General features: G+C 38.7%; 1 protein-coding gene across 3 annotated transcripts in view; it reads left to right on the forward strand.

The window, feature by feature from the left end:
* The first annotated feature begins 545 nt into the window (after window positions 1-545).
* The window catches only part of Lhfpl3 (LHFPL tetraspan subfamily member 3), a 516,547-nt gene continuing 492,016 nt past the window's right edge, over window positions 546-25,076 (forward strand). For all 3 annotated transcript variants that reach the window (XM_028778135.1, XM_028778136.1, XM_028778134.1), the window contains exons 1-2: window positions 546-662; window positions 696-1,153. In XM_028778135.1, coding sequence (XP_028633968.1) covers window positions 715-1,153 — 439 coding nt within the window. In that variant the 5' untranslated portion in view covers window positions 546-662; window positions 696-714. The remainder of the gene's footprint in view (window positions 663-695; window positions 1,154-25,076) is intronic.

Below are 25,076 nucleotides of genomic sequence, written 5' to 3' on the forward strand. Positions count from 1 at the left end.
TGTGGTTTTGACAGAGACTCCTCCCCAGGGCACCACATCTCTCTTCCTTTCTCGCCTACACTTGCCATACTGCTGCCTCTTTTTTCTCTGCAGAGATGCAAAGGTCAAGGCACGTTCCTGTGCGGTGATGAAAAGCTCTCAGGATCAGCCTCGTGGCCGGCAGCACACCCTCCAGGATCCAGGGAGAGCCTCAAGGATTCCTGTGGGCACACTCTTAGATTCCTCCAACTCCAAGGCTGCTTCTCTGACTCCTGTCTGACACTTAAGGAGCGTCTCCGAGTAGCCCGGATCCTCTGCGCCCCAGGGCACCAGCAGAGCCTGCAGGAAAGAGGGTCAGAGGCAGGAAGAAGAGTAGGGGGCGTGAGGGCTCGCAGGCTTCAGCAGCAGCAGCAGCTGCAGCAGCGGGCAGAGAAGTGGAGGGTGCTGAGCAGGGCTGGAGCCGGGGCCAGGAGGGAGGGAAGAGGGGGGCGAGAGGCTGTGCCTGGAGAGCCGGAGGGGTGCTCCCCGCTCCCCCGCCCACCTTCCGGGAGCGAGGATGCAGACTCTAGGACTGGTGCTGCTGGGCTGAGGCGGAGGCAGGGGAATTACAACACACACGGCTCGGACGAGAGTGTCTCCTGCGCGCCGAGAGGCGGGAGTGGGGGGAGGCGGAGGACCGAGAGGCGGACGAGGAGGAGGAGGAGGAGGAGGAGGAGGAGGAGGAGGAGGAGGAGAATGCCCGGAGCTGCAGCCGCCGCTGCTGCCGCCGCGATGCTCCCGGCTCAGGAAGCTGCCAAGCTGTACCACACCAACTATGTGCGGAACTCGCGGGCCATCGGCGTGCTGTGGGCCATCTTCACTATCTGCTTTGCCATCGTTAACGTGGTGTGCTTCATTCAGCCCTACTGGATTGGCGACGGCGTGGACACCCCGCAAGCCGGCTATTTCGGGCTCTTCCACTACTGCATCGGCAACGGCTTCTCCCGGGAGCTGACCTGCAGGGGTAGCTTCACTGACTTCTCTACGCTGCCCTCGGGCGCCTTCAAAGCCGCCTCCTTCTTCATCGGCCTCTCCATGATGCTCATCATCGCCTGCATCGTTTGCTTTACTCTCTTCTTCTTCTGCAACACAGCCACCGTGTACAAGATCTGTGCTTGGATGCAGCTCACCTCTGGTGAGTGCACGCTCACCTCCACGGAGGCTGGGGACCCCTAGGTTTCCGAGCTCAGGAGAGGCTGGTGTGGGAGGGACCGCTTCCTGAGCTCTGCCTGTCGGGACAACTTAATCCTCTCTCAGGCTGAGGGCGTGGAATGAGGAGCCCCCTGGTTCTTCAACCTTGGCGCCGGCGCCAGGGCCCCAGGCATTCCGAACCTCTTGGATGCTAGGGACGCCACCCAGAGGGACACCCTGGAGGCTGAGCAGTTGTTGGGCAGTCCGCTCAGAACTAAGGATGGGGTGGAGGGGGTGGGGGCGGAGAAGTGGCCGCTTAGCGTCTGGGTTCCGTGTGTGAGTGTGTGTGTGTGTGTGTGTGTGTGTGTGTGTGTGTGTGTGTGTTCTTATGTGCGCACGCTGGGGACTAGGAGAGACTAATACAAGCGGGTGAAAAGAGGATTTAGAGACCTCATAGTAGAAGGAGCAAGCCAACCTGTTCTGCCCTTCCCTGGGATTATTTCCGTCTTTGCTTCAGGGTGTGTGCATGTTGCGAGGAAGGGGGGGCGTGTAAATTTGTCTTGGGCAACCATAAATATTTTATCATTCATCTGGTGATGAATGAATCTTAATTTTGTTTAGGCATCCCCCCACCCCCGGTTTTCTTAAAAAGAAGAAGAAGAAGAAGAAGAAGAAAAAAACCGTAGCTTAGAGTGTTCCTTAGCAGTTTCCCAACGCCACGCCTCCGTCTCCTTGTCAGCCAAGGTCCTTCCATTTCATCTCTAAACAGAGAGGTCTTAGAGGAATGGGGATTTCTCAAGATCTCATTTTGGGGAAGGGGTGTTAGGAAAGCGGGTGGCTTCATTAGCATCAGTGATCTCTCCTTTATTCAGTGTATGGTAGTTTGTTGCCAGCTGAGGAATATGAAAGGACTCCCCTCCCACCTCCGCCGGGATCAAAGTTACTTTCAGTTAAGAAAGAATGAGGAGTGCCTTCTCTGGTGGCTTTGAAGAGTCCAGAAACAAAACCTGTGCTCACTGCACTTCTGTTGCCCCTTTCTGTCACCTTACCTGCCTTGAGTCTAAAGTCAAGGGACCTTGGTTTTTGACACATTGATGAAGCCCTTTGGAATGGAGAGATCTTGAATGTCCCCAGCAGTTAAATATCTATATTTATGATTTATTGTTATCATTATTTAAGTATCTTAGTCTTAAGGAGATGTTTATTCTATTTTTTGAAGGCTTCCGGGAGAGGAGGGATTTAATTCCTAAGCTTATCAGAATGTGTAAGATGAGGAAATGCTTAAAGATGCCAGGCCATGCTAAAGTTCCTGTTATTCTGTGAGGCTGGGTCCCGCTGTGCAGCAGAAGCTGACCTCAAACTGCTGGCATGGTCACCTTAGCCTTCTAGTGCTGGGATCTCAGGCTCTATATCCGTATCTGGAAAGGTTCTTTATCTTCTTAGTTTCATCTAAGAGGTGAAGCTGATGGGAGCTTAACCTGGACTGAAGTGTTTGTTTGAGGTTTGTCTTGCTGAATTGCATTTGCATTTACTGTGAAAGTTTGTATGTGAGAAGCAGGAACGAGCATTCTGTCATCCTCCTGTATGTACCTTCGGTCACTCTGCTCTACCCAGCTTGAATAAATCCCTAGCTTTGTGTCTTTTTACTCTTGTTAATTTTATTGATGTTTCAGGAGCAGAATAACTGTGGTGTGCCATAGACTTCTTCATTACGGTTCTTCATGATACTGGTTTGACTTTGAGGAGAACAGGACACGCAAGCTGCATATGTTTCAGGAAAACACTTGACCCTATACTACTATTTTAATTCTTCTCAGTTAAATGACCTATTTAGACTGGTAATTCAAATTAGATTATTTCTCAAAGGTCTGAGAGTTGTTTGAGTACTTCTCTAAAAACACATAGTTGAGTCTTTTATTTTGATTAGGATTTATATCCTAAAACTGTATTTTTAAATAAAAATAAATAAAGAAAACTACCTGTGGGGAAAATGCACACTTTTCAAGTAGCAAAAACTCAGACCTTACAGTGTGAGCTTTTGATTTTCCTGCAGTAGATCACACAGAACACGGTAAACTCTGGAGCAGCGACACACGCTGTCATGTACTCAGACGCGAAATAAATATTCTATTTTTATTTCCACACCATTAAAATGTCCCGATAGTCTTTGTACTGCAGTACATAGGAAGAAATTTTATTCATCCAGAGAATTAAATATTCCTAAATACTATACCTTTAAAGGCTTTGGAATTTGTTATTTTTACTTCTGATTTTGGTTACTAATCAACTGTATTAATAAAATAATTATGATGAGAGCTCAATTAAGAGATCAATGTGAAATTGTATTTACAAATTTTAATGAAATGAGATGAGACTCGATACATGGTTGTGAGGAATGTGAGGAATGTTACATTCAACATGGTTTTTAGTCTTCTGCTTCTTTTTTTTTACGAGATACTTGTGAGGAATGCTACATTCAACATGGTTTTTAGTCTTCTGCTTTTTTTTTTTTTTTTTTTTTTTTACGAGATACTTGTGAGGAATGTTACATTCAACATGGTTTTTAGTCTTCTGCTTTTTGGGTTTTTTTTACCTTTGGGGATGTAAGAAATGTGACACAGTACTTAATGTACTAAATATTCTCTGAAAGTGCTGAACTTTGAATGTCTCCTGTTTTGTGCTCTTTAATGTTGCATAAGCTTTTTATGTTTATAGTTTAACTATCCAGAATAATCTTAAGGGAAAATTTCTAAATATGAAATGTGAGACTTAATGTAGCATCTGATTATTGGTTGTTTTTTAAACTTAATTTGAAGCTAGCTAACTAGCTTATATGTGTGGCTATCATTTTAATATGATGGCATTCGAAGTCAGGTAGAGTATCAGATCCTACATGAGGTGACACATTAAGATAGCAAATGCAGACAGTTTTGTAGTAATATGATACCTTGAACATTTTAAGGAGCCTGGTACAGTGATGGATACCTTTAATCCAAGCACTAGGGACACAGAGGCAAGTGGATACATATCTATGAGTTTGAAGCCACCCAGAACTACATAGTGAGTCCCAGGACAGGTTATGATGAGAGACCATGTCACAAAACAAAACACCAAAAACAAACAAATTAAACCAAAACAAAATAATGAAGAACCTCATCAACATCATCATCATCAACAACATCATCATCATCATCAACAACAACTTTATAATGGTTCTGGGAAAGGAACTAGAAATATATTTAATTTATTAGACCTGAAAATGGTATTTTATTTGTCTATATATGTGACATTCATATTAGCAAAGTGAAAAGCTTATTCTTTCCCACATCCCTTTAGAATATTGCTAATCAGAAGCCAGAGACGGGGAAATACAGAGTTAGTAACTAATGGCACCCTGCCTTTGGGAGTAATCTTAGATATATGAACTATTCCTAGTGCAAAGCCTGGGCACGTAATAATATATGAGTTAAGTAATGGTGACCAGAGATGTAACCCTTTCCCACATCTTCAGACAAGAAACTCGCTAAAAGGAAAAGAAAAACTCTTTTTTGGTTTTTTTATTTTTATGATTTCTATACTACATCTGTAATTGTCATGTGAGAAAATGAAGTCCTGTTTCTTCCTTAAATCAACATGGAAGGGAGCTTCGCTCCTCGGAAACTTCATTCTGTTTCTGTATCTGTAAAAGTGTGCTTCAGTGTTTCCCAGTCCAGTAGCAGTAGAATCTTACAGACATGCTTTGTTTGCTTGTTTCACTGACTTTAGATCTTATCTTAAATTGTTTCTAGAAGCTTATGTAAGGGAATATTTTCTTTTTCATCAAAAAAGATACAATAGAATTTAAGGTTTTGTCTCTGCCCTAGACTTCTGGATGGAAGACAGCTAACAAGGAAGTACTCACTTTTACCTAGGGTGTGTGGAGGCATCTCACCCAGGTTGTATTCTCTTACTCAGGAGGCATGCAAACAGAAGTGGGTTTTCTTTCCCCCAGCCCATCCTGGGCTCATCATTCTGAGTGTCCAGAGGAAGCATCACCATAGTGACAAGGCTGTGTAGTAAGGTGCTGGGTTGCTTGCTCAGTGCCTCCCAGCTTCTCTGCTTTAGTTTCTTCAAAAGTATTTTTAGGTACCTTACTTTCTCCACTTTTCTTAAGTATGACAAGAGTCACCAAAGGTCATTGCTGTCATCCCAAGTCTATATGGGTAAAGCCTTTCCAGTGTTTGTTGTGTTACCAGTATGACAATATTCATGTTCTCTAGCTCTCACCAGCATTTGAAATTCAAGATTGCCTGTGTGTTTATTCCCTGTCTGTCTTCCTCAGAGCATTGAACATCAGACCACACTTTTTTCTTTATATGATAGAGAAGCCAACAACATATATGTATGTTGGAGTTAAAAGATGCATGGTTACAGCCTGGTTCTGTCACTTTGTTAGCAAGTAGACTTGTTTCTGTGCCTCAGTTGCTCACCAGCAAATAGCTGTACCCACTTTGGAAGAGTGATGTCATTGAATGAATTAATGTATATAATCAGTATCTGGCTCATGGAAAACCCAAAGAACACTATGTGACTGTCAGAAGTGGTTGATGTTAATACTACAAACGGCACATCTTATATATTCAATAAGCTTTCTTCTGAGTTAATTAGTGAAGAGAAAAAGTGATTATTGTATTAAAGAAAGAAGGAGGAGGTGCTAGACTTTTCATGTGCTGCAGTGAGAAGAGCTGGGAGAGTCATGATATTCATCTTTCTCTGTGGCCTTTGCAGCGAGTTCACCAAAAGAACGCTCTTCTGATCCTTAATGGCTATGGTTGTGCCTTGATAGTTGGTTTCATGATCAGATTTTTCCAAATAGAGGGTTCACAAATGTTCAGGTAATGATCTTTATTACAACACCAGAACGCACTCAATCATATCTCAGTCTTCAGCCATTTTTCTTCTACTACCATTTAGTATTTCGTGAAGAAAAACAGCAGCAAAAACAGCTGCAGGAAATAATCCCATTCAGAATGATGGTATTATGTGAGAGTCTGGAGATCTGGCTGTCTTTGAAGAGCAGGATCTGTTCTGAGTTGGTTTCTTATGAACTTCAGGAGCATACGGAAGAGAGTGTATTTTCCAGGTTTTTGAGTTTCTTCCTCCAGGGCATTGGTGCATACTTACTCATACTGGACTCTGAGGGAGCTTGCAGTACTTGTTCACACCTGTTCAGATGTGGCATGTGCAGGACTTGGAAGGGGCTACTCTCAAGAGGGGACAAGCCTGGCGTTGTCTCAAGTGCAAGCTCAGTGTTTGCGGCAATCTAAGGGCCTTCCTATTTGGCTAGAGCTCAGCATCTGAAGGTAGAAAGTTCTTCCCTCAAGGAGAAGTTAATCCATCCTAAGTTCATTGTCAGGAAATGTCCCCAGCGGAGCAGCTTCCCCCATGGGAGCATTGGAAACGTCCGGGTAGGTAGGGAGGGAAGGGGCAGAAGAGGGGCATCTTCACCTCCTAATAACATCTTCTAGGTACATTTTACATAGTGAACACATACAATTTTATCTGTCAATTAAAAAAATCAATGACCTATTAAAAACTTTCTATTCCCCACCCCAAACAGGCAAGAAAAGGATTTGAAATAATTTTAGAAACTGTTTTGTTCCTTATATGTAGTATGACAAGGAAAGTGACAGTTGGATGAGGTTGTAAAAGATATTAATATATATGTCAAAACAAACAATTTTTGTAACAGCAGGATTCTACGTGAAGATGGGAGAAGCATAGCAGGTTTATATGACCATATGACAGGCGTTCTGTTACGAGTTCCACAGAACTGCACATTAGCTTTTCCATAGTAAAAATACCAACAATCTGTTTATATGTTCATAAGTAATTAATAAATATAACAGAAGACTAACTAGATGTAGAATACCAGGAGCTCAGCGTGAAACACCTATCCAGCAGTTGTTGTCTTGGAACAATGCCATGACCTGGGGAAGAGTCCTGGTAGATAGATCGGCATGCTATACTGTCGGTACCTCAGAAGAATTTCAAAGCAAACCATTTTTTTTTTTTAAATGAAAAAGTAAGCACAGAGTCTATAGCTAGGTTTGTACACAGTGTGTGATTCAGACCGCTTCTGACTGCGATGAGAAGAGATAAATGTGTATAGAGACAAGTTTGGAACACACTGCCATGAAGCAAAGAATATTCCAGAATTCCAATTTAAGGGTTTAATGGCATGATAACTAGAGCAATTTAAAAGTAGGATTTCTATAATATAGTTGAACTTTTGGGGTCAGGACCATCTTTAATTAATGTAAATTTTCCTTATCATAATGAGTCAACTGGAATTTTTATTTGATAGGAGGGAAGACAGATAGGCTGACTTTTCTTCTTAATAACATCAGGCAGATATTAATGCTGACAGGAAAAGGATGTCATTATTATTCAGATACAAACAGTAGATAAGCTATTTAATGACTTAAAGATAGTGCTATTATGAAAATCATGGAGCATCTGGAAGCTACATGACAACAACCCTCAACATCCCACATGTTCATATAAGTTACATTGTAATTAAATGCAATTTGAAATTACTACTTCTGCTCTGCTTTGTGCCTATGTCCAAGAGTCCTGGCCATTCAAAGTTTTAATCATCCTAAATGCCATCTCAATCATCTTTCTTATATGTTTTGCTAAGATAAAACGGAAAATGAGTGGCTTGTAAGAGGAAGGGCTTCCCCCACCCCAACAGACAAGCACTCTGACCTCTACACAAAAGACTAGGAAAGGCAACATTTCTGTTTTTTAAATGTATTTCTCTCTCTCTCTCTCTCTCTCTCTCTCTCTCTCTCTCTCTCTCTCTCTCTCTGTGTGTGTGTGTGTGTGTGTGTGTGTGTGTGTGTGTGTGTGCGTGTGCGTGAGCGCACCTACATGTTTGAACTTATGGAGACCGAAGAGAGCATCAGGTCTCCTGGAAGTTGAGTTACAGGTGGTGATGAGCTACCTGACCTGGGTGCTGAAAACTGAATTCCAATCCTCTGGAAGAGAAGCATATATTCTTAACCACTGAGGCATCATTTGAGCTTCAGAAGCCAGAGTTTTCTTAAGTATGAAATTGGTCTCACTTAATTCTGATCTTTCTTAGCTTAATGAATCAAGATCAAAGGGGCTGACTATGTACAAGTACAAGAGGAAGAAAGATCCTAAAAATTAGTCTGAATGAAGTTACTTTCCTAACATTTTATCATTTTGAGGTTACAATTTATCAATGAAAAGGCTAGTGGAAGAGTAAAGAAGGGTAATAAAATTAGCAGTTAATAATTGAAGATGTGAAAATTGCCCTTAACTCAGAAGTGGGCCTGAAGAAATTAACTAATCTAGAAAAGTTTTCCCATCCTTCACCTTACTAGAAAACAATAGCTTGTAGTAATTTAAAGAGCCTGCACCTTTATCTAAACTACAGAATATCATTAGACCTTTGATTTAAAGATGTGGGAAGAATATTCTGGATGGTTCTTAGTTGGTTTCAAAGAAAATCAAGATGTGGCACTGAAAACCTGAGGCCCGGAATGTGTGTTACATTTGCAGGAGGTCTAGTATTCAACAAACAGGAAAGTTGATCAAGCTGTGGTGAATGACAGGGACATAGAAGAAAGATATCAAAACTAAGTGAATCATCAGTACAAGGAGATGGTGAGGGTCAAGGTCGAATAGCCCGTGGGATTTAAGAGCATCAGAGGCCTGTTAAGTTTGGTTACTATGACTTAAAAATACATCGGCACATTACAGAAAATGGGGACATACATTATGGTACAAAGTTGTGTTATTTACCAAGAAAATACATAGGGCTCTATTCCTTGTTCAGGGGACTATGATAAACTGTAAGATCAAGCTGTTCAAGAGAAGAGTCGGCCAGACTTCTGGTGTGGTAGCTGGTAATGTTGAATATCAAATCAAGGCAATATAAGAAGTAAAAAAGTCACCATGGGATGCAACAAAGTATTCCTATATAGTCTCACCTTGATAAATCTAGGTGGAGGATTGAGAGACTAAACTTATTGTTACAATGTTTCCAAAGGGGAAGGAGAACTTAGTAAGTACTCAGATGAGTGTATTTACAATATATTGCAGGGCATGTAGTTAGACTAGATTAACTTAACTAATACAAGATTACTAATAATAAGCAATACTGTGGGTGTGTGTATTTATTAGCTTGGTTTTAACAAGTTAATAAACTTTCTATACTACTAACTACTTACTATATTGTAACAAATCCTTTATAGAGAAAGGAATTCTGCACTAAAAGCCGTGGGTAGTGATCCTTTGATGGTTATGACATCTGTTTAATAGATTAATTTTCAATACTGACATTGGATTAAAATAGAGTAAAATACACTGTAGGTACTAAGGCTCTTATTTTTAAAATATTTTTAAAAAACATTTGTATGAGTAGACACATGTGTATGCACTAGGATGAATTGTGAAGTGTATTGACAGTTGCTGCCTATCCTCAGCAAATCTGAAAGATACTTCCAGAGGTGAAAATGATTTAATATGGATTTAGAAAATAATTATCCCTTCTTAAGAATATTTTGAAAGATTTACAGCATTAATACATAGTTATATATTCATTAGAAGAAAGATTAGAAAAATTATACTTGAGAAAATTGACATTTTTTGGTATTCTTTTTTCACCTTCATTTAATATTTTATATTAATTAATTGGTATATATCTCAGTTAGATTTTGAATGGGCTGAAAATTAGAATTATTTCCCCAGTTGGGATTTCATTGACATTCTGTACTATTAGAAAATGTCATACAATCTATCTTTGAGCAACAATATAGCTTTTTAAAAAATCCGCTTAAACAAATATACATAACCTAAGGGTCAAACAGATATAGATTCATAGACTCCTTTAATTAAGGATACATAAAATTAGCATATTCTTCTCTTTTATTTAATAAGGAAATAATAATGTTGCATACTGTTGAGCAATTCTCACTTGCAAAACCTTGGGGTTGTTAAATTTAGCCTACATAGGAATCGTACATTAGCAATACTATGATGATTTTTGGATCACTAAATTGAGTTGTTTACAGTGTTCAATGTTCCTTGTAGACTTGCTTCTTGGCGGTGTGGAAGTAGACATGATGGTCCGAATTGTTAAATCACAATTACAGTTGCAGATCATTTGGGCAATTAAAATGAGGGATGAGAACCAAGAATGTGGTCACAATATTTGCACCTTGGCCAGGTAACTTACTGGCTGAATGAGGCCAATTAAACAGTTATTCATTTTCTTGGCTTTGTTTTTCTTAGGCCTATAAAATTGTATAATTTTTATAGGACTGGAAAAATATTTCCAAAGTTATGAATGTTAAAGATATTTTACCTGCTAGTCATGTTTTTGCCAAGAAATCAAATACTAGGACATCTTCAAATGTAGAGTGAGATTAAGTCAGAAAGGAAACAGAAAACAGCCATAGCCTGAGAGACAGGCAGCAGAGCTCGGACTCCATGATCTAAGGGACTGGACAGAAACTTTTATCTTTTGTGTCCTCAGGATGATTGAATTAGACCATGAGAATTGGTCCCTGAAGGAGTCCTTTAGTAAGCTTTGAAAAGCTTAGCTATCTTTGCTGTTTTGTTGTTAGTACTGTCTCTAAAAAGCTCATAAATCATAAGGATTTAGTTACAGAATTTAGTATGCAGAAACAATTGCAATCACAGTGTGCCACCTAGCCAGTGACAATTATGCCACATGTGTGATTGATCTACTGTGTTCTGAGGATTAAGAAGGAAGATGGTGGATACATTGTGTAGCATTGTTTAAAACCCATTGTGATTCCTGTACTATGTTTTACACACTACTAGCAAAGCATATTCACTTAAGAGTTTAACTTTGTGTTAGCAAGTCTAGTCATTGACATTTTATTTTTCTGGTGGATCAAGTCAAAGGGGGAGGAATATATTTTGGAGATAATTGTGAACTATTTCATAACTTCAGCTGGACAGACTTGAAAAAGGAAGCTATATTTTAAAAATTGAGTTGAACATTTTTTTTGACTATTCAAGAACTAAGCACTTGGGTCTTCATATTAAGCTATTCCAAATGATAAGTATCCTTCACTGTTGTCAAAGTTAAAGTTGAATACTTCAATCTCCAATAATATCATTTAATAGTAATATTTTAGAAGTAAAAAGTTTGTTTTCTGTGCTGTTTTCAATGAAAAACTAGGTTCCTCATAGTGGTATATTTCATTTTTTTTTCTAAGCAAAGAAGAAAATATGGTCAAATAAAGACTCAGTTATTCATAAACATTTTAGTTCCTTGTATTTATTTTGCTTTTTTAAAAGTAAGCCAAAACACATTTTTACTTAAATTTAAGTATGTCTTCATTTAACTTTGGAAATCAAGAGGTCATGGTGAAATGGGAGTGTAAGTTTTCTAGGACTGCATATCTGCCTGTGACCCAAAGAAGGGCTGGACAACAAACAATGAATATTCTGTGCTCAATGTAGCGTCAAAATCCATTGTGTGGTGACCATCCAGCACTGCTGTGGACAATGGAGCTGATCAAATGAGCCCCACCAGATTTGGCTTTGGGGATGCAGTGAGCACAGCCAGGGTATATTGTAGATTGTAGTGCAAATCCTATTTTTCCTAGCCTCCATATTTGTATGGATTTTCCAACCTTAAACCAGGAGATGGGCCAGCTACAACCTGCCCTAGATGACTGCCGAGGACCCCTTTCCTGACCATAGGATGGTCTCTAGTGGGAGCTCCAGCCCTGTCATCTCCTGTGTTTCAGAACTTTGCCTTTTATAGGCTCATCCCATCACTTTCTGATGGATGCTACCCTACACTTGGGAGGATGGAGAGGGTGGGATGACATGTGAAAGCAGAAAAACAAGAAAGGATTAGCCAAAATGTGTGCAGTAGTAGGGGTAGCCCCTTTACCTGCAGAACATGTCTGGTCCTCTTGGATATTCTTTGAGTTCCTTACATTGGTGTTAAAATTCAGAGAAACTAGTTTCTATGATTTATTAGAACTTCCAATAAGCTATTGAGACTTCCTGTTGACTATCTTTTTAAAGGTATAATTGACAAAACTGACCACCCCCCTTCAGGACATTTCGGCAATTCAATGAAAAACAGCCAATGAATCAGAACTGGAGCATTGTAAAGTGTCTAGGTGGTCATAAACTGAGCATTATGTCTGCACCTCTGCAGTAACCTTCATCATGATTGTCTTGAGTTTAGAAAATAGAGTTAGAAATTGCATCTCTTAAGAAAAATTTGAAATTTTGAAATTGAAAATAAATGTTTTTTTTGATAACTCAAAACATGGATCTTAGCCACAGGCAACAAAACAAACACAAAAAAAAAATGGTTGCTTCAAGAGAAAAAGAATGCGTTCCCAACTATTGAGCTGGATGCCACTCAAAGGACACAAATTCCACCTTATTTTTCTCAGCCCTGCAACAGTTCCTGAACATTGGTTCCTATTTTCTCTCTTTGGGAACCGAGGAGACAATTCTTTAGATGAAACTGCCAAGCCAACAAGCACTCTTTCTGTACAATGTTGGGCCTTTTCTTTCCAGCTCATACTTGGAGAGTATTCTAGTTAATCACACCCAGAGTCCCTCATTAGCTCTGATGCCCTCCCATAATTCCAGACCAACAGAACATCAAGAGCTGAATGAACCAAACAGAAAATCTGAAACTACACAGATGCTCCAACTGTATAGCACAGCAACATAGCAATGGGACCTCTTGTGTGTGTGTGTATGTGTGCACACAAGTGTGCGAGTGCACACATATGCAGAATATAATGTGTAGAACAGAGGGAGAAAGTCTGTAGTCAATATAAGTTTATTTGACAAGGACTATGCCTTCCTCTGACTGCTAAATAGTTGAGTTTTTAAGAAACATCTCCAAAAAAACCAACCTAAAGATTACAAGGGGGACCCTTCAGTGCTGAAATTTTAATTGTAACAGGTTTCTTGAGGACATCAAATGGAGTTAACATACAGTTCTTCATTGCTAAGTCTTATGCTAACATGAACCATTTGTTAATTTTGTATTCATTTCCCAAACGTGTTAGTGACACCCAGGTTTAGTATAAAAATATGAAATCAAGCTTGGACTTAACATCATGAGAGAATCTTAAATGTTTCTTTAGTAGTTATGTTTTTTAGCTTATTCATCAGTTTTGTTTTGTTTGTCACTTAACAAAGGAGTTATTGTTTCAGTTCATCTGCAAACGGATTATGAAAAATGTGATTTATATTCATGTGTAACTGTACATACAGATGTGTTTGTACACACACACATGCACACACACACACACTGTTCTTGATTCTCTGTGTGTGTTTATGTTAGCATTTGTGTTGTGTTGTGTTGTGAATTGTACTTAGACATCTTGTATGCTGGGAAGGGCTCTGTCACTGAACTGAGTTACCAGGCTTTTGTGTGTGTGTTTTGGTTGTATATATTTGTTGTTGTTGTTTGCTTTGTGTGAATAATGATGATACTGGGGATGGAAGTCCTGAACTCATGCACACTAGGCCAGTGCTTTACCACTGAGCAGTGTCACCTGTCTTGTGTGTGAGGAAGTGATCATTTGTCCCCTTGCTATTCACTGTGCACTTTTCACTGTTTTGAGTTATTAAAACTTTAAGATGTTGTTTTATTACTAATATACTTGTCATAATAAATCATTTAATTTTAGGTCTGTTTTTAAGAAAAATTATTTTAATATTTTACTATTCACTGTGTTGTATGCCATAGATTTTATAGATTATTATATGTTGTTACAAATATTGTTTTAAAGATTGTTAGCAATCTCTATTTATTAGATTAAAAACTTCTTTTATATTCCTTCATTGAATACAAAATGTATGTTCAGTTTTTTTGAACATATTTTGTACTTTTAGTGAGATGAACATGTTACTTTAATTAATATGTTCTGATAAGATGAGTTATGATAGTAGGTCTTCATATGTAGGCATAATCATGGCTTTAAAAATAAAATTAACTTTACTGAATAAAACTCAGACTCTAACAATTGGCTATTTTTGTCAAACCATCTTTATTTAGTGTGAATGTCAAGGTTATATAACATTCATAGTTAAGGCATCTTTCTCTTTCCTTCTTTGAAGCAACTTGTATGTGACCAGAACAATTTGTTCTTGAATGTTTTAACACAGTTTTCATAAAGCAGCCTGGGCTGCTATTTCTTTGTTGTGGGGTTTTAAACCACTGCTAACGATTCTCTTGTTGTTACAGAATCATTCATATTTTGAAAATTTCATCTTATACAGGTGTAGTTTTTTGTAAAATGAGTCAATTTATTTACATTTTCAAATTAATTGATATAAAAGGATTCACAATATAATCATAATCATATGGAATGACTCTGTCTTGATTTTCTTTTTTATATAATTGATTTGTTTTTATTTTAGGTGCATTATATTTTGCCTGCATTTATGTTTGTGGAAGGGTGTTGAATCTTTGAATTACAGAAAGTTGTGAGCCACCATGTGGGTGCAGGAAAATGAACCCAGGTCCTCTGGAAGAACAATCTGTGCTTGCAACCACCGAACCATCTCTCCAGTCTCATGTCTTGATTTTCTCTGGATCAATTTGTACCAAGACTTGTTTGATTTATCTTCCTAACAGAATCAATTTTAAGTTTACTGTTCTTCTCCATTGCATTCTCATTTATTACAACAGTTTTTGCTTTGGAATTTTTTCTTGAATTTCCTTTCGATTTTTGTCTCTTGTATCTTTTGTGACTTCTTTATCTTTCACCAAATGTTTAACTTCGTAGTTTCTTCAAATTTTCATTAGAGAAAAAAAAACCTCAGTTGCTTACCAGTTGTAATATCTTTGAAGAGGACATTATTAGAAATGTCATTGGGGGCCTGGGATGGACGCCCACCCATGATGTCTCAACAGCATGGTTGCCTAAACAAGACCTGGACAAAGATGACACTAACAGGCTTGTAAATATGGAAAACCCTCATAGGACCCCAACACTAGACAAAGAGCTAAAGTCCCACAACTAAGGAATACTGAGAGCAGAAGAAATAGTTTTCCAAAAGGAAGAAACCTCTAGCTGATTATTCAATATCAAGTGGTCAGCCCTGAAATCACATACATATGAGTATGACTATAGAGACTGAAATTGTAGAAATTGAGAAAAGATGTTAAGAATTTGGATACTTGTGACAGTCTGAGGGGTAAAGGGGGAAAGATGTAATTATATTTTAACTTTAAAGTATAAAAAAGTTAAGCTTTCATGTGTGTTGGTGTTTGGTCAGGATGTATGCCTGTGGACCATGTGTGTGCCAGGCTCCCACTGAACTTTCATGTATGTTGGTGTTTGGTCAGGATGTATGCCTGTGGACCATGTGTGATCCAGTCTCCCACTGAAGCTAGAAGATATCAGGTTCCCTGGGACTGGAGTTATAAATGGGTGTGACCTGCCAGGGGGTTACTGACAAGTTGTCTCTCCATTCCCTAAACGCTTTGTTTAGGAATTACATGTAACCATTTCAAGCAAAACATAAAGTAAAAATGATGTTCATACAAACATGATTGTTTTCATAAAAACATTTATAAATACTTCAATGACGTGATTTAGATAAATTAAATGTGTTTACTATTAAATGTATGCTCTCTATAGTTAACATTAAATATATTTCATTCTTATGCTGTGCATACATAGTAAATGCAATACATGTTTTTATAATATGGTATATAAGTACTCCCAAATATCATTCTGCTCATGTTTTTACTGTTATCATTTTCTATTATAAAAATATGAAAAATTCTTGACCATTAATAATCAGTTAAGTTAGTGTCAGCTTTAATGCTTGATTACCTCTCTAGATTTAAAAAAAAATCTTCCTCCTACATCTCATAATTTAGCACATTTAAAATAAATTTTGAAGTTTTCACTTGAAGTTGGACCATTGCTGAAAGGAGAAATGAAGGATGGGAAATGTGGGATGACATGACCAAACTAATTATAATATCTGAAGGGGTTACTCAGAAGCACAAGCGTCCCACAACCAAACAGCACCACAGCACCATCCTTTTCTAAGATAAACTATATTCCCAGTGACCACTATATGGAATGTAGTAGATTTCTTTTAGTTTACCAGGAAAAAAATCAAATAAGATTTAAAAAATAAAAAAGCTGCACTTGAGTCATCAGTTCATTCATCCATTCATTCATATCTTCCCTGTTGTGTTCAGATGTGTTACTAGGGAAGGTGGGAGGATTAAAACACTTCCTACTCTTGATGATCTTTTTGTGGTTAGTTCTTTTTCTCCTATTGTAAAGCATTTGCTTTACTGAGAAAAAATGTGGAGACAGCCAACCATGCTAGATAAGTGCTTAAGTCAGTCCTTATATCAGAGCACTTGGTCTCTATGGCATCCGCTTCATGTGCAAGGCCATTGCCCAACCTTAGACCACTTCCTTTATCTGTCTCTGCCTCAGTTTCCTCCTTTATAAACAAAGATAAAGGTAGAACCTATCTTTTGTCTATCATACACACAAAAAGGAGGAACCTTTAGCTATCAGGACCATCAATGCTATTCATCACCCCATCATTCTGGGAAGGCAGGCCCAGAGCAGGGTAATGCATAAAACATCCACTAGTTTGCTGTTCCATGCAAACTCTAGGTGACCTCAGTAGTTCCTTTAATTTTTAATCTTGAAAAGGAACTGTGTGTACTCTGGATTTATCTATTTAATGATTCTGTTATACTTTTTGAAAGTTGAGTGAGGCCATTTCTTTTCATCCTAGTCTTTTTGGAAATTCGGTGGTAGTAAGTAGAAAACAAGAAGACATGAACATCTCTGCAGTGGTTCTCTTTTTCATTTTCTTTTGGAGTTAGGGTTTATACCCACTAGAGCTCAGACGGGAAGTGTAAGAGTGAGCACTTGAAGGTCCTTGTGATGCTTACACTGCGTCTTCCAAAGGAGGGGATGTGTTGCCTGTGGAACACCATTGTAATATCTAACAGCCACGGATGCTCGCTTTTCCAATTTTGCCTTTTCCTCCCATGTAGGGAACATGCCATAATCCAGAGCTCTCTCCAAATCACTGCTCGAAAGACAATTTCTCAGTATTTCTTAGAGAAAAGGTCAACATAGTGGATTATACTACAGACTCTGTTTGGAGGAGGTAAACTGTTCAAGAAATTAGTTCTGTTTTCTTACTATCACATCTTATCTGTATGTGGCAAGGAGTACAGGTTACCACAGCACACATTTGGAAGTCTGAGGGTCACTTGCAGGAGCTGGTTCTCTCCTTCCATTGTGTGAATCCCAGGCATCAGTCTCAGATTTCCTGGCTTGGCAACAAATGCTTGACACATTGAGGCATTTGAAGGCGCCAAAGTTCAATTTTTAATTTAATGTTTCTAAATGATGAACCATGAAACAAACTCAATTATGTTTTAATATATCGCGTACATGAATATATATGCTGTGTATGCTAAATGACTCATGTTAATCAGAAAAAATGCACTAGAAATAGATATTTTGTTAAAATTAGATATGTGTATCCTGTGGTTTGTATATTTGACTTTAATATATAGAACCAGTATAGAAACAAGTAAACATTAACATATTTGAGTATAAACCTTGTTTTAAAATAGATTATTTTCCAGAAGGCATTCTGTTCTTAGCTTTCAAGGCAATGGACATAAAATCTGAGAGCTAAGAAATGTGAGAAGATCTAGGGAACAAAAGCCAAAGACAGAAGACCACAGAGTGCACAGGCTAAGGCACAGAGGGGCTAACCTGGGACAGAAGCAACAGCACACAGAGCATGTGGTGAGCAGCCCCCACTATCCCTGTGGCATTTGTGGACATTTATACAATGGCTGTGGAAGATAGCCTGGCCAAGAACAGTGCAGCCAGAAACAAAGAACCTTCAAGTTCCCCATCTGCCTCCTCCTCCCCCTTTATTTCCTCCCCTTCCTCTTCTACTTTCTCCTCTCTTGTTTTTTCTTTTTCATATGCCTTGAAGTTCAAATTCTCATAGAAAACAAAAGTAAAACAAAACTCAAAAGTCAAGCTTATAAATGAAAGACAAAAAAATGCTACATATGTAAGGAACACACATCCCACTTAGAAGCTAACAAGAAGAAGATACAAAGTCATAGAAAATTTTCAAGGAAACTTAAAAATGCAATATCAGTTTGTTGCTACGTAGGGCAGTAATAAACTACAGCCCTAGAGATACTTTATAATCATTTTTCTTACATGTTATTTCCATTTCTCACTGTTGCAAATTTTTAAAAATATAATTTATAAAAAATATATAGCATCTTGGGTATATTTTTAAATTATATTTTATTTTATGTTTTTGAGTATTTTGCATGGGTGTATTTCTGTATACTATGTGCGTGCCTGGTACCCATAGAGACCAGAAAAGGATGTTGGATCTCCTGGATCCAACTTGTAGGTGGTTACAAGCCACCACATTGATGATGAGAGTTGAACCCTGGTCCTCTGGGACCAGCCAATACATTTAATATAACTGCAAACTAGCTCCACTTGGCTTCTACAGTACCATTATTGGGGGTTCATGTTATACTAAATACCCTAGGGTTTACATATGATCTCATTTATTCATTACTTCAGTATTATGGGGTGCTATTATCATTTCCATTTCCGTGGAAAGGATATACAGGCATAGAAAAATTAAGACATGTTGCTCAAGATCACACAGCTAGAGTTAGTTGTTCAGCACAGCATCATTAGGAATATTTGGCTGCTTTGAATTAAATCTAAATGAAATTAATTAAAAATTCAGTTTATTAGTTGGCTTACTCACACTTCAAATCCTCCATTGGTCCATGTGATAATAATATTGGATAGTATAAAGCAGAATATCTCTATTTTTCCAGAAATTTCCATTGCACAATTGTATGAGAAACAAAGGAGCCAGGCTTGAGCCCATGTCCTGTGGTGCTTATAGAGTTCAGACTTAGAGTTATTACCTAGTACATTTTTCTCTTCTGTTGACAATTGAAGTACTTGTGTAAAAAGTCTGTGGTGTATGTTACGCTGCAGGATAAGGGGCAAGAGGTTAGATAGAGAGTGAGTGGGAACCTTTTTCCAGTTATTGATCCTGTCCTAGATGCTGCTGATACAGGAGTGGACCAAGAGGATGGGTCTCATAGAACTATCCTCATAGTACTTTGATTTTATGCATATGGGACTGACATTTCCAAATCATCAACTATGCAATCTATCACGGAGTGACATCCACCCCAGAGAAAGGCAGTCAGAGTAAGTATAACGATAGAAAGTTCTGATACAAAGGTATTCTTGATAAGCTACATTTTGAAGAGAAGACTGAAAAGAAAGTACATGGGTAAGAGGAGCAGTATACACAATGAGCCCATGGTACATAGACTCGGAGAACAGAGGCTACAAATTCAATACCACAAAAACTGCAGTTGTGCAAAGGACTCTACTTCTTTATGGTAGGCATGCATCTCCTGTCTGGGCTTCCTCTCTTCTCCTTGGCCTAATGTCACTTTCCATCCCAAGACCTAGTGCACCTTCATTTGCACCTTGAGGCCATTTTATGTCATTAATGAGTGTCACTTTTGTAGTTTTGCAACTTGGTAGCACAGTGCAAACCTTAGCTCTTTCTGTGACTGAGTCTGACTTGTGATTGCAGGATCATCTCTGCTTGACAGACTCTATGTTCCAACAAGCAACTATGAACCTAACAGCTCAGAGGTGACTGCATGCAAGGAGATACTGATAAGTTTATTTATTTATTTATTTATTTATTTATTTATTTATTTATTTTATTTTCGAGACAGGGTTTCTCTGTGTAGCCCTGACTGTCCTGGAACTCACTCTGTAGCCCTGGCTGTCCTGGAACTCACTCTGTAGACCTGGCTGGCCTCGAACTCACAAATCCACCTGCCTCTGCCTCCCAAGTGCTGGGGTTAAAGGCGTGCGCCACCACTGCCAGGCAAGTTTATTTTTAAGAAGAAAAATAAGATGAAAATTAACCACCACACTATCTAAAACTGACTTGCTGAATTTAGGTTTTGGTTGTAAGTACCTTGTCAGAACAGACTTTTAAGGCTTGGGACAAAGTTCAACTTTTCAATGTGACAATACAGTGTCACCCCCAGAAACATAAACTAACCTTTTCACTTTCTAAGCATCTGGAAAGGTTTGCTTCTTGGGCAGTCTTTGAAACTGTATCATGTACTCCTTTCCTGGCTGTCACTCTTGGGTCCACAACACATGTGGTCCAAGTCTGTGCTTCAGGCTCTGTTATGACATCATTCAAGCAGATGACAGTTGACACCCTCTACCTGACATTGAAAGGAGAAAAAAATGCTTTAATGCCTGTAGAATACCACACTGATGTTCCAAATATATAACAAATAATATGCTTCCATACATAAGGTTTTGGGGATAGAATTATGCATATGATAAGAACTTCAAACTTTTTAGCTTCAATCATTTATATATTTACTGAAGCAGATCTCTTCTAAACACACCATACTATTACCTGATTTTCTTTTCCAGCCCCATCTCTAATGCCCTGCACAGTTAAAATGCAGTATGTGTCTCCTATGCTGAGCACTGCTTCTCATGACACTCCCAATCCACTATGCAAACTGGAGTTCCTAAAATCCCCCCACCAAAAAAAAAAAAAAAAACAACCTTAAAATATTACAGTTGGCATATTGAGATTTCTTCTCCTCACTAAAAACATTTTATGCCCCCGAGGAAAGGACTCAAGGCAGAGGACAGTCAGCCTCTTTCTCCGGGCAGTTAAAGTTTCTCCACCCTTCAGTTTAGGGCAGATTTTGTGGATCAAATCCACAAGTCTTAAGCCAAGCATTCTAGGTCCAGTAAGTACGGGATCCAGGTAGACTCAACCATGTGGTTTTGGCTCCTCTTCCAATAACAGTGAGGGCTTCCAAATTCCACTTAAAAGCAATCAAGAAAAACCAAGAAGTTGGCAACCAAGAGTTACTGTGTGTCCAACTGCACTAGGGCAGTGCCTAGTTTCACTGGAGGAGCCTGTGACCGTATCCAGAATGGCTATTTTCACTCTGCAGACCTGAATGGCTCATAGGAGCTCCAAATGAGTTGAAATTTACTGAGTTTTGTTTGCATTTGTGAGGAAGCATTAACTCCCTGAAATGGTTATGAAACCAAGAATTTTGTCTGTTTTATATTATTTTTTAAAGCAGCACACCACAGACTAGCCTACGAAGTGTATTTGCTCTCTGCAGATCACCTGGGAGGCACACAGGCTGTAGGTATGGGTGGGAATCTAGCTGCTGATCTCTGATTACTATTGTTACATATCTATTGTTATTTTTCTAAATGATGTTACATACTTCCTTTTCTTTTTGCTATCTATTTTCTCTGGAAATGTGTCGGGCAGCCCTGGGTTTTGAAGATTCACTGGTGTGGTTGCACGAACTTCTAGTGCATTGCTGCTGTTGGCTGCATGGTGCTCTAGGACTGCATTTTTGCTGCATCTGTTTATGGCCTTGTGTTTGCCTCTAGATCTCTGCCATAACCAACAACCCTGGGGATAGCAGCTTGTGCACACTCCTTGATGAATGTGTATGGAACTGTTTGGAACTGCCAGCTAATAGTCAGACACAAACTGCTGCAGACCATTTACTGCTGCGTGGCCTGGCTGGTCTGGGGCACACATCAAGCTTTTCATTGCATTTCACTACACTTGCATTCCCTCATTCCCATGGATATTCCCTCCTCTCTTTTTGGTTTTCTAATTTTGATCAATCTGATTTGAAATTTTTCATTTCTCTTAATTACTGCATTAATCTAACTTTTGGGTAGTTTTAAAACTAATCTCCTTCTATGCTTGTTAGCTGGACCTCTGTGGCTACACTGAGCTGCAGTTCAGAAGAAGAAGACCATAGCTAGAGCCCTTCCCGTGTTTCTAACAACAGAAATATAAGTCATATTGTGTAAGTTCAAATCATCTACTGTTCACATTAGAAGAGTAAAGGATGTTATTTTCCTTTGTACTGTCTCTAAAATCTGAGTACATTTAGCATGATTGTACTAATTACTTTTCTGCTTCTGTGATAGAATACCAGGACCAAAAGCAATTTAAGGAAGGATGAGTTTCTTCTGGCTTCTGGATCCAAAGGGCTGGAGTTCTAAAGGAGAGGAAGACCATGCGTGCTGTCAGGAACAAGAGGCTAGTTCCAATAGGTCATCTGCATGTAGGCATCAGAGAGAGGGCAAGTGGGGTAAGGCTGTAGAATCAAAGCATGCCCCCAGTGACATACTTCCTTCATCAAGACTGTACCACCCAACGTTTCCATAAACTCTTCAAATGACATTCTGCACCTGGCTGATTTCATCTGATGTAATAGTCTTCAGTTCCATCCATTTTGCTACAAATGACAGAACTTCTGTTTGAGGTTGATTGCAAGTTTGCACTATATTTTTGTTATCCATTCATCACTGATAGACAGTGGTTGTCTTAGTTGGTTTTCAATTTCCATGATAAAACACCATGACCAAGGCACGTTATAAAAGAAAGCTAATGATGAGTAGGGGGAGGGAGGTCATGAGTGAGTGAATGGTCTGTGGATCCACAGGAGATGGGGCAGGGGAGAAAGGCTGCTGCTGGTGTTCTGTTGTAGTGCTAAGGACAAGCCTGAGGTCCAGATGAACAGAGAGTGAGAAGGTTCGCAGGAAGACTACCTGGTCCAAATTATTTATATGCTGTCTGTCTGTGTGTCTGTCTGTGTGTCTGTCTGTCTGTCTGTCAGACTATTATGTGCCTTGCTGTAGATGTGTGTGGATATACCATGATGTGGAAGTCAGAGGAAACCTTTTAGGAATCAGTTCTTAATTTCTGCCATGTGTATCTCAAAGCTTAGCTTTATCTTAATTTTTAAAATAATAATTGCCATTGCACTTGGGGCTCACCAGTCCAGTCAGTATAGATCACCACTGAGCTCTAGAGATCCTCCTGTCTTTGTCACCAACCCAAACCCCAGAGCCTAGATTGTAAAACCACAGCACCATGCCTGGCTTTTGACATAGTATCAGGGGATCCATACTCTAGCCCTCATGCTTGTGCCACAAGCTCTTCATCATGGGGTCATCATCTCAGCCATCAGCATGATTCTATAATGTAAATAATCAAATGAAGAAGTACAGAAATGGGTGTTGGCTTCCTCTGACCCAGACAGTATACCATTTCCTGGTTTAGTTTGTGAAAGTCACATTTTGACTCAGTTAAGAACTACTCATTGTAAAAGTAATCATCTGTTGATACTTTTCAAGGATTCCCTATGTATTTGGTCTATTTATAAATTGATTGGTCATATATAAACTCCAATTCACAATAATTTTTCTTCTTTATTTTAAAAAAATCATACAGTATATGTTGATCATGGTCTTCGTCTTCTCCAACACCCCCAGAACCTTCCCATCTCTATATGCATGATCCTTTATATTCTTTCACTCCCAGCCAAACTCTTATTGTCTCTCTCAAAAACAAGAAAAAAAAATCAGAATAACAGCAGTAAAAAAAACCCAATGAGACAAAAAACTGTAAAACATGACAAAAACCCACAATAATCTTAAGTAAGTGTGATACATAAATAGAAGATAAAATTATTTTTAATTATTTTTATTTATTTTGTCTTTGTAAACCACATAGACACACAATCAGATACAGACACACACAGAGAGACACACACAGAGGCACATAAACATACAAGCACACAGTGCACACACACAGAAACTCACACACAAGTGCATGTGTGGAGGTCAGAAGAGGCCTTTTAAAAGCAGCTTTTCGTCTTCTACTATGAGTTCTGAAAATCAAGCTTACATCAACGGGCTTGCATGGCAAGTGCTTTTATTTGCTAAGACACATCACTGGACTGATACAACATGTAAGTTTCTGATAAACATGTAAGTTTCCCTGTCATTTCTCCCTCAATCTTTCCACAACCACATTTCCAGACATCACTGAACAATATAATAATACATAGTATGAGGTGAGAGAAACGATGTTAGGATGTGAGTTTCTCAAGAGAAAGGATCACACTGTAGCAAAGGTATGAGAAAAATGTGTGACTGCTACTGACAGCCTTACATCAGGTTTGCCTACCCCAGCAAGACAACAAAAGACAAAATTTAGACTCAAGGCAACAAAGAGACAAGATTAAAAAAAAAATTCTTCTTTGTTTCTTCTTACTCTCTGGTGGTGTCTTGAATCTGTTTTTGATAAGTAATGGTCCACACGAGAAATATGTAATGGAAAGGAATAATCAGGAATGGGAAGAATATATATATATATATTATATATATTTATATATATAATATATATATATATATATGTGTGTGTGTGTGTGTGTGTGTATTGTCATCCACGTGTCCTCATTCACAAATACACATACATATACACACCCACACATAGACACACACATACACAACTAATAGCATACAGATCAGTTATCAACATTTTCAACGGTTCCCCAGTAAATGATACTACCATTTTTCCATTTTTAATTTTTCCACTTAGTGGAATGTTCATTAACTAGAATACTTTGAATTTGGATGTTGGCCCTTTTCGGGGCCACTCAGCTATATGACATACTCTTTCTGTTTTTCTTTTTTTTATTGTTGATGGTGGTTTTCTTGTTTTATTTTGTTTTCATTTGTTTATTTTTTCATTTTCAAACAACATGGAATCAATTACATGATACAATGAACATTTTATTTTAAAATTGATTTTATGTTAGATGATTTGTCCAACTAATATGTGGCAAGATTCTTTGATGTCTGTGAAGATTGGTTCCAAAATCATCACTGAAAGACAGACAGACAGACAGACAGACAGACAGACAGACAGACAGA

The sequence above is a fragment of the Grammomys surdaster genome, unplaced genomic scaffold (genome assembly GCF_004785775.1).
Source record: "Grammomys surdaster isolate TR1022 unplaced genomic scaffold, NIH_TR_1.0 325, whole genome shotgun sequence".
Classification (NCBI taxonomy): domain Eukaryota; kingdom Metazoa; phylum Chordata; class Mammalia; order Rodentia; family Muridae; genus Grammomys; species Grammomys surdaster.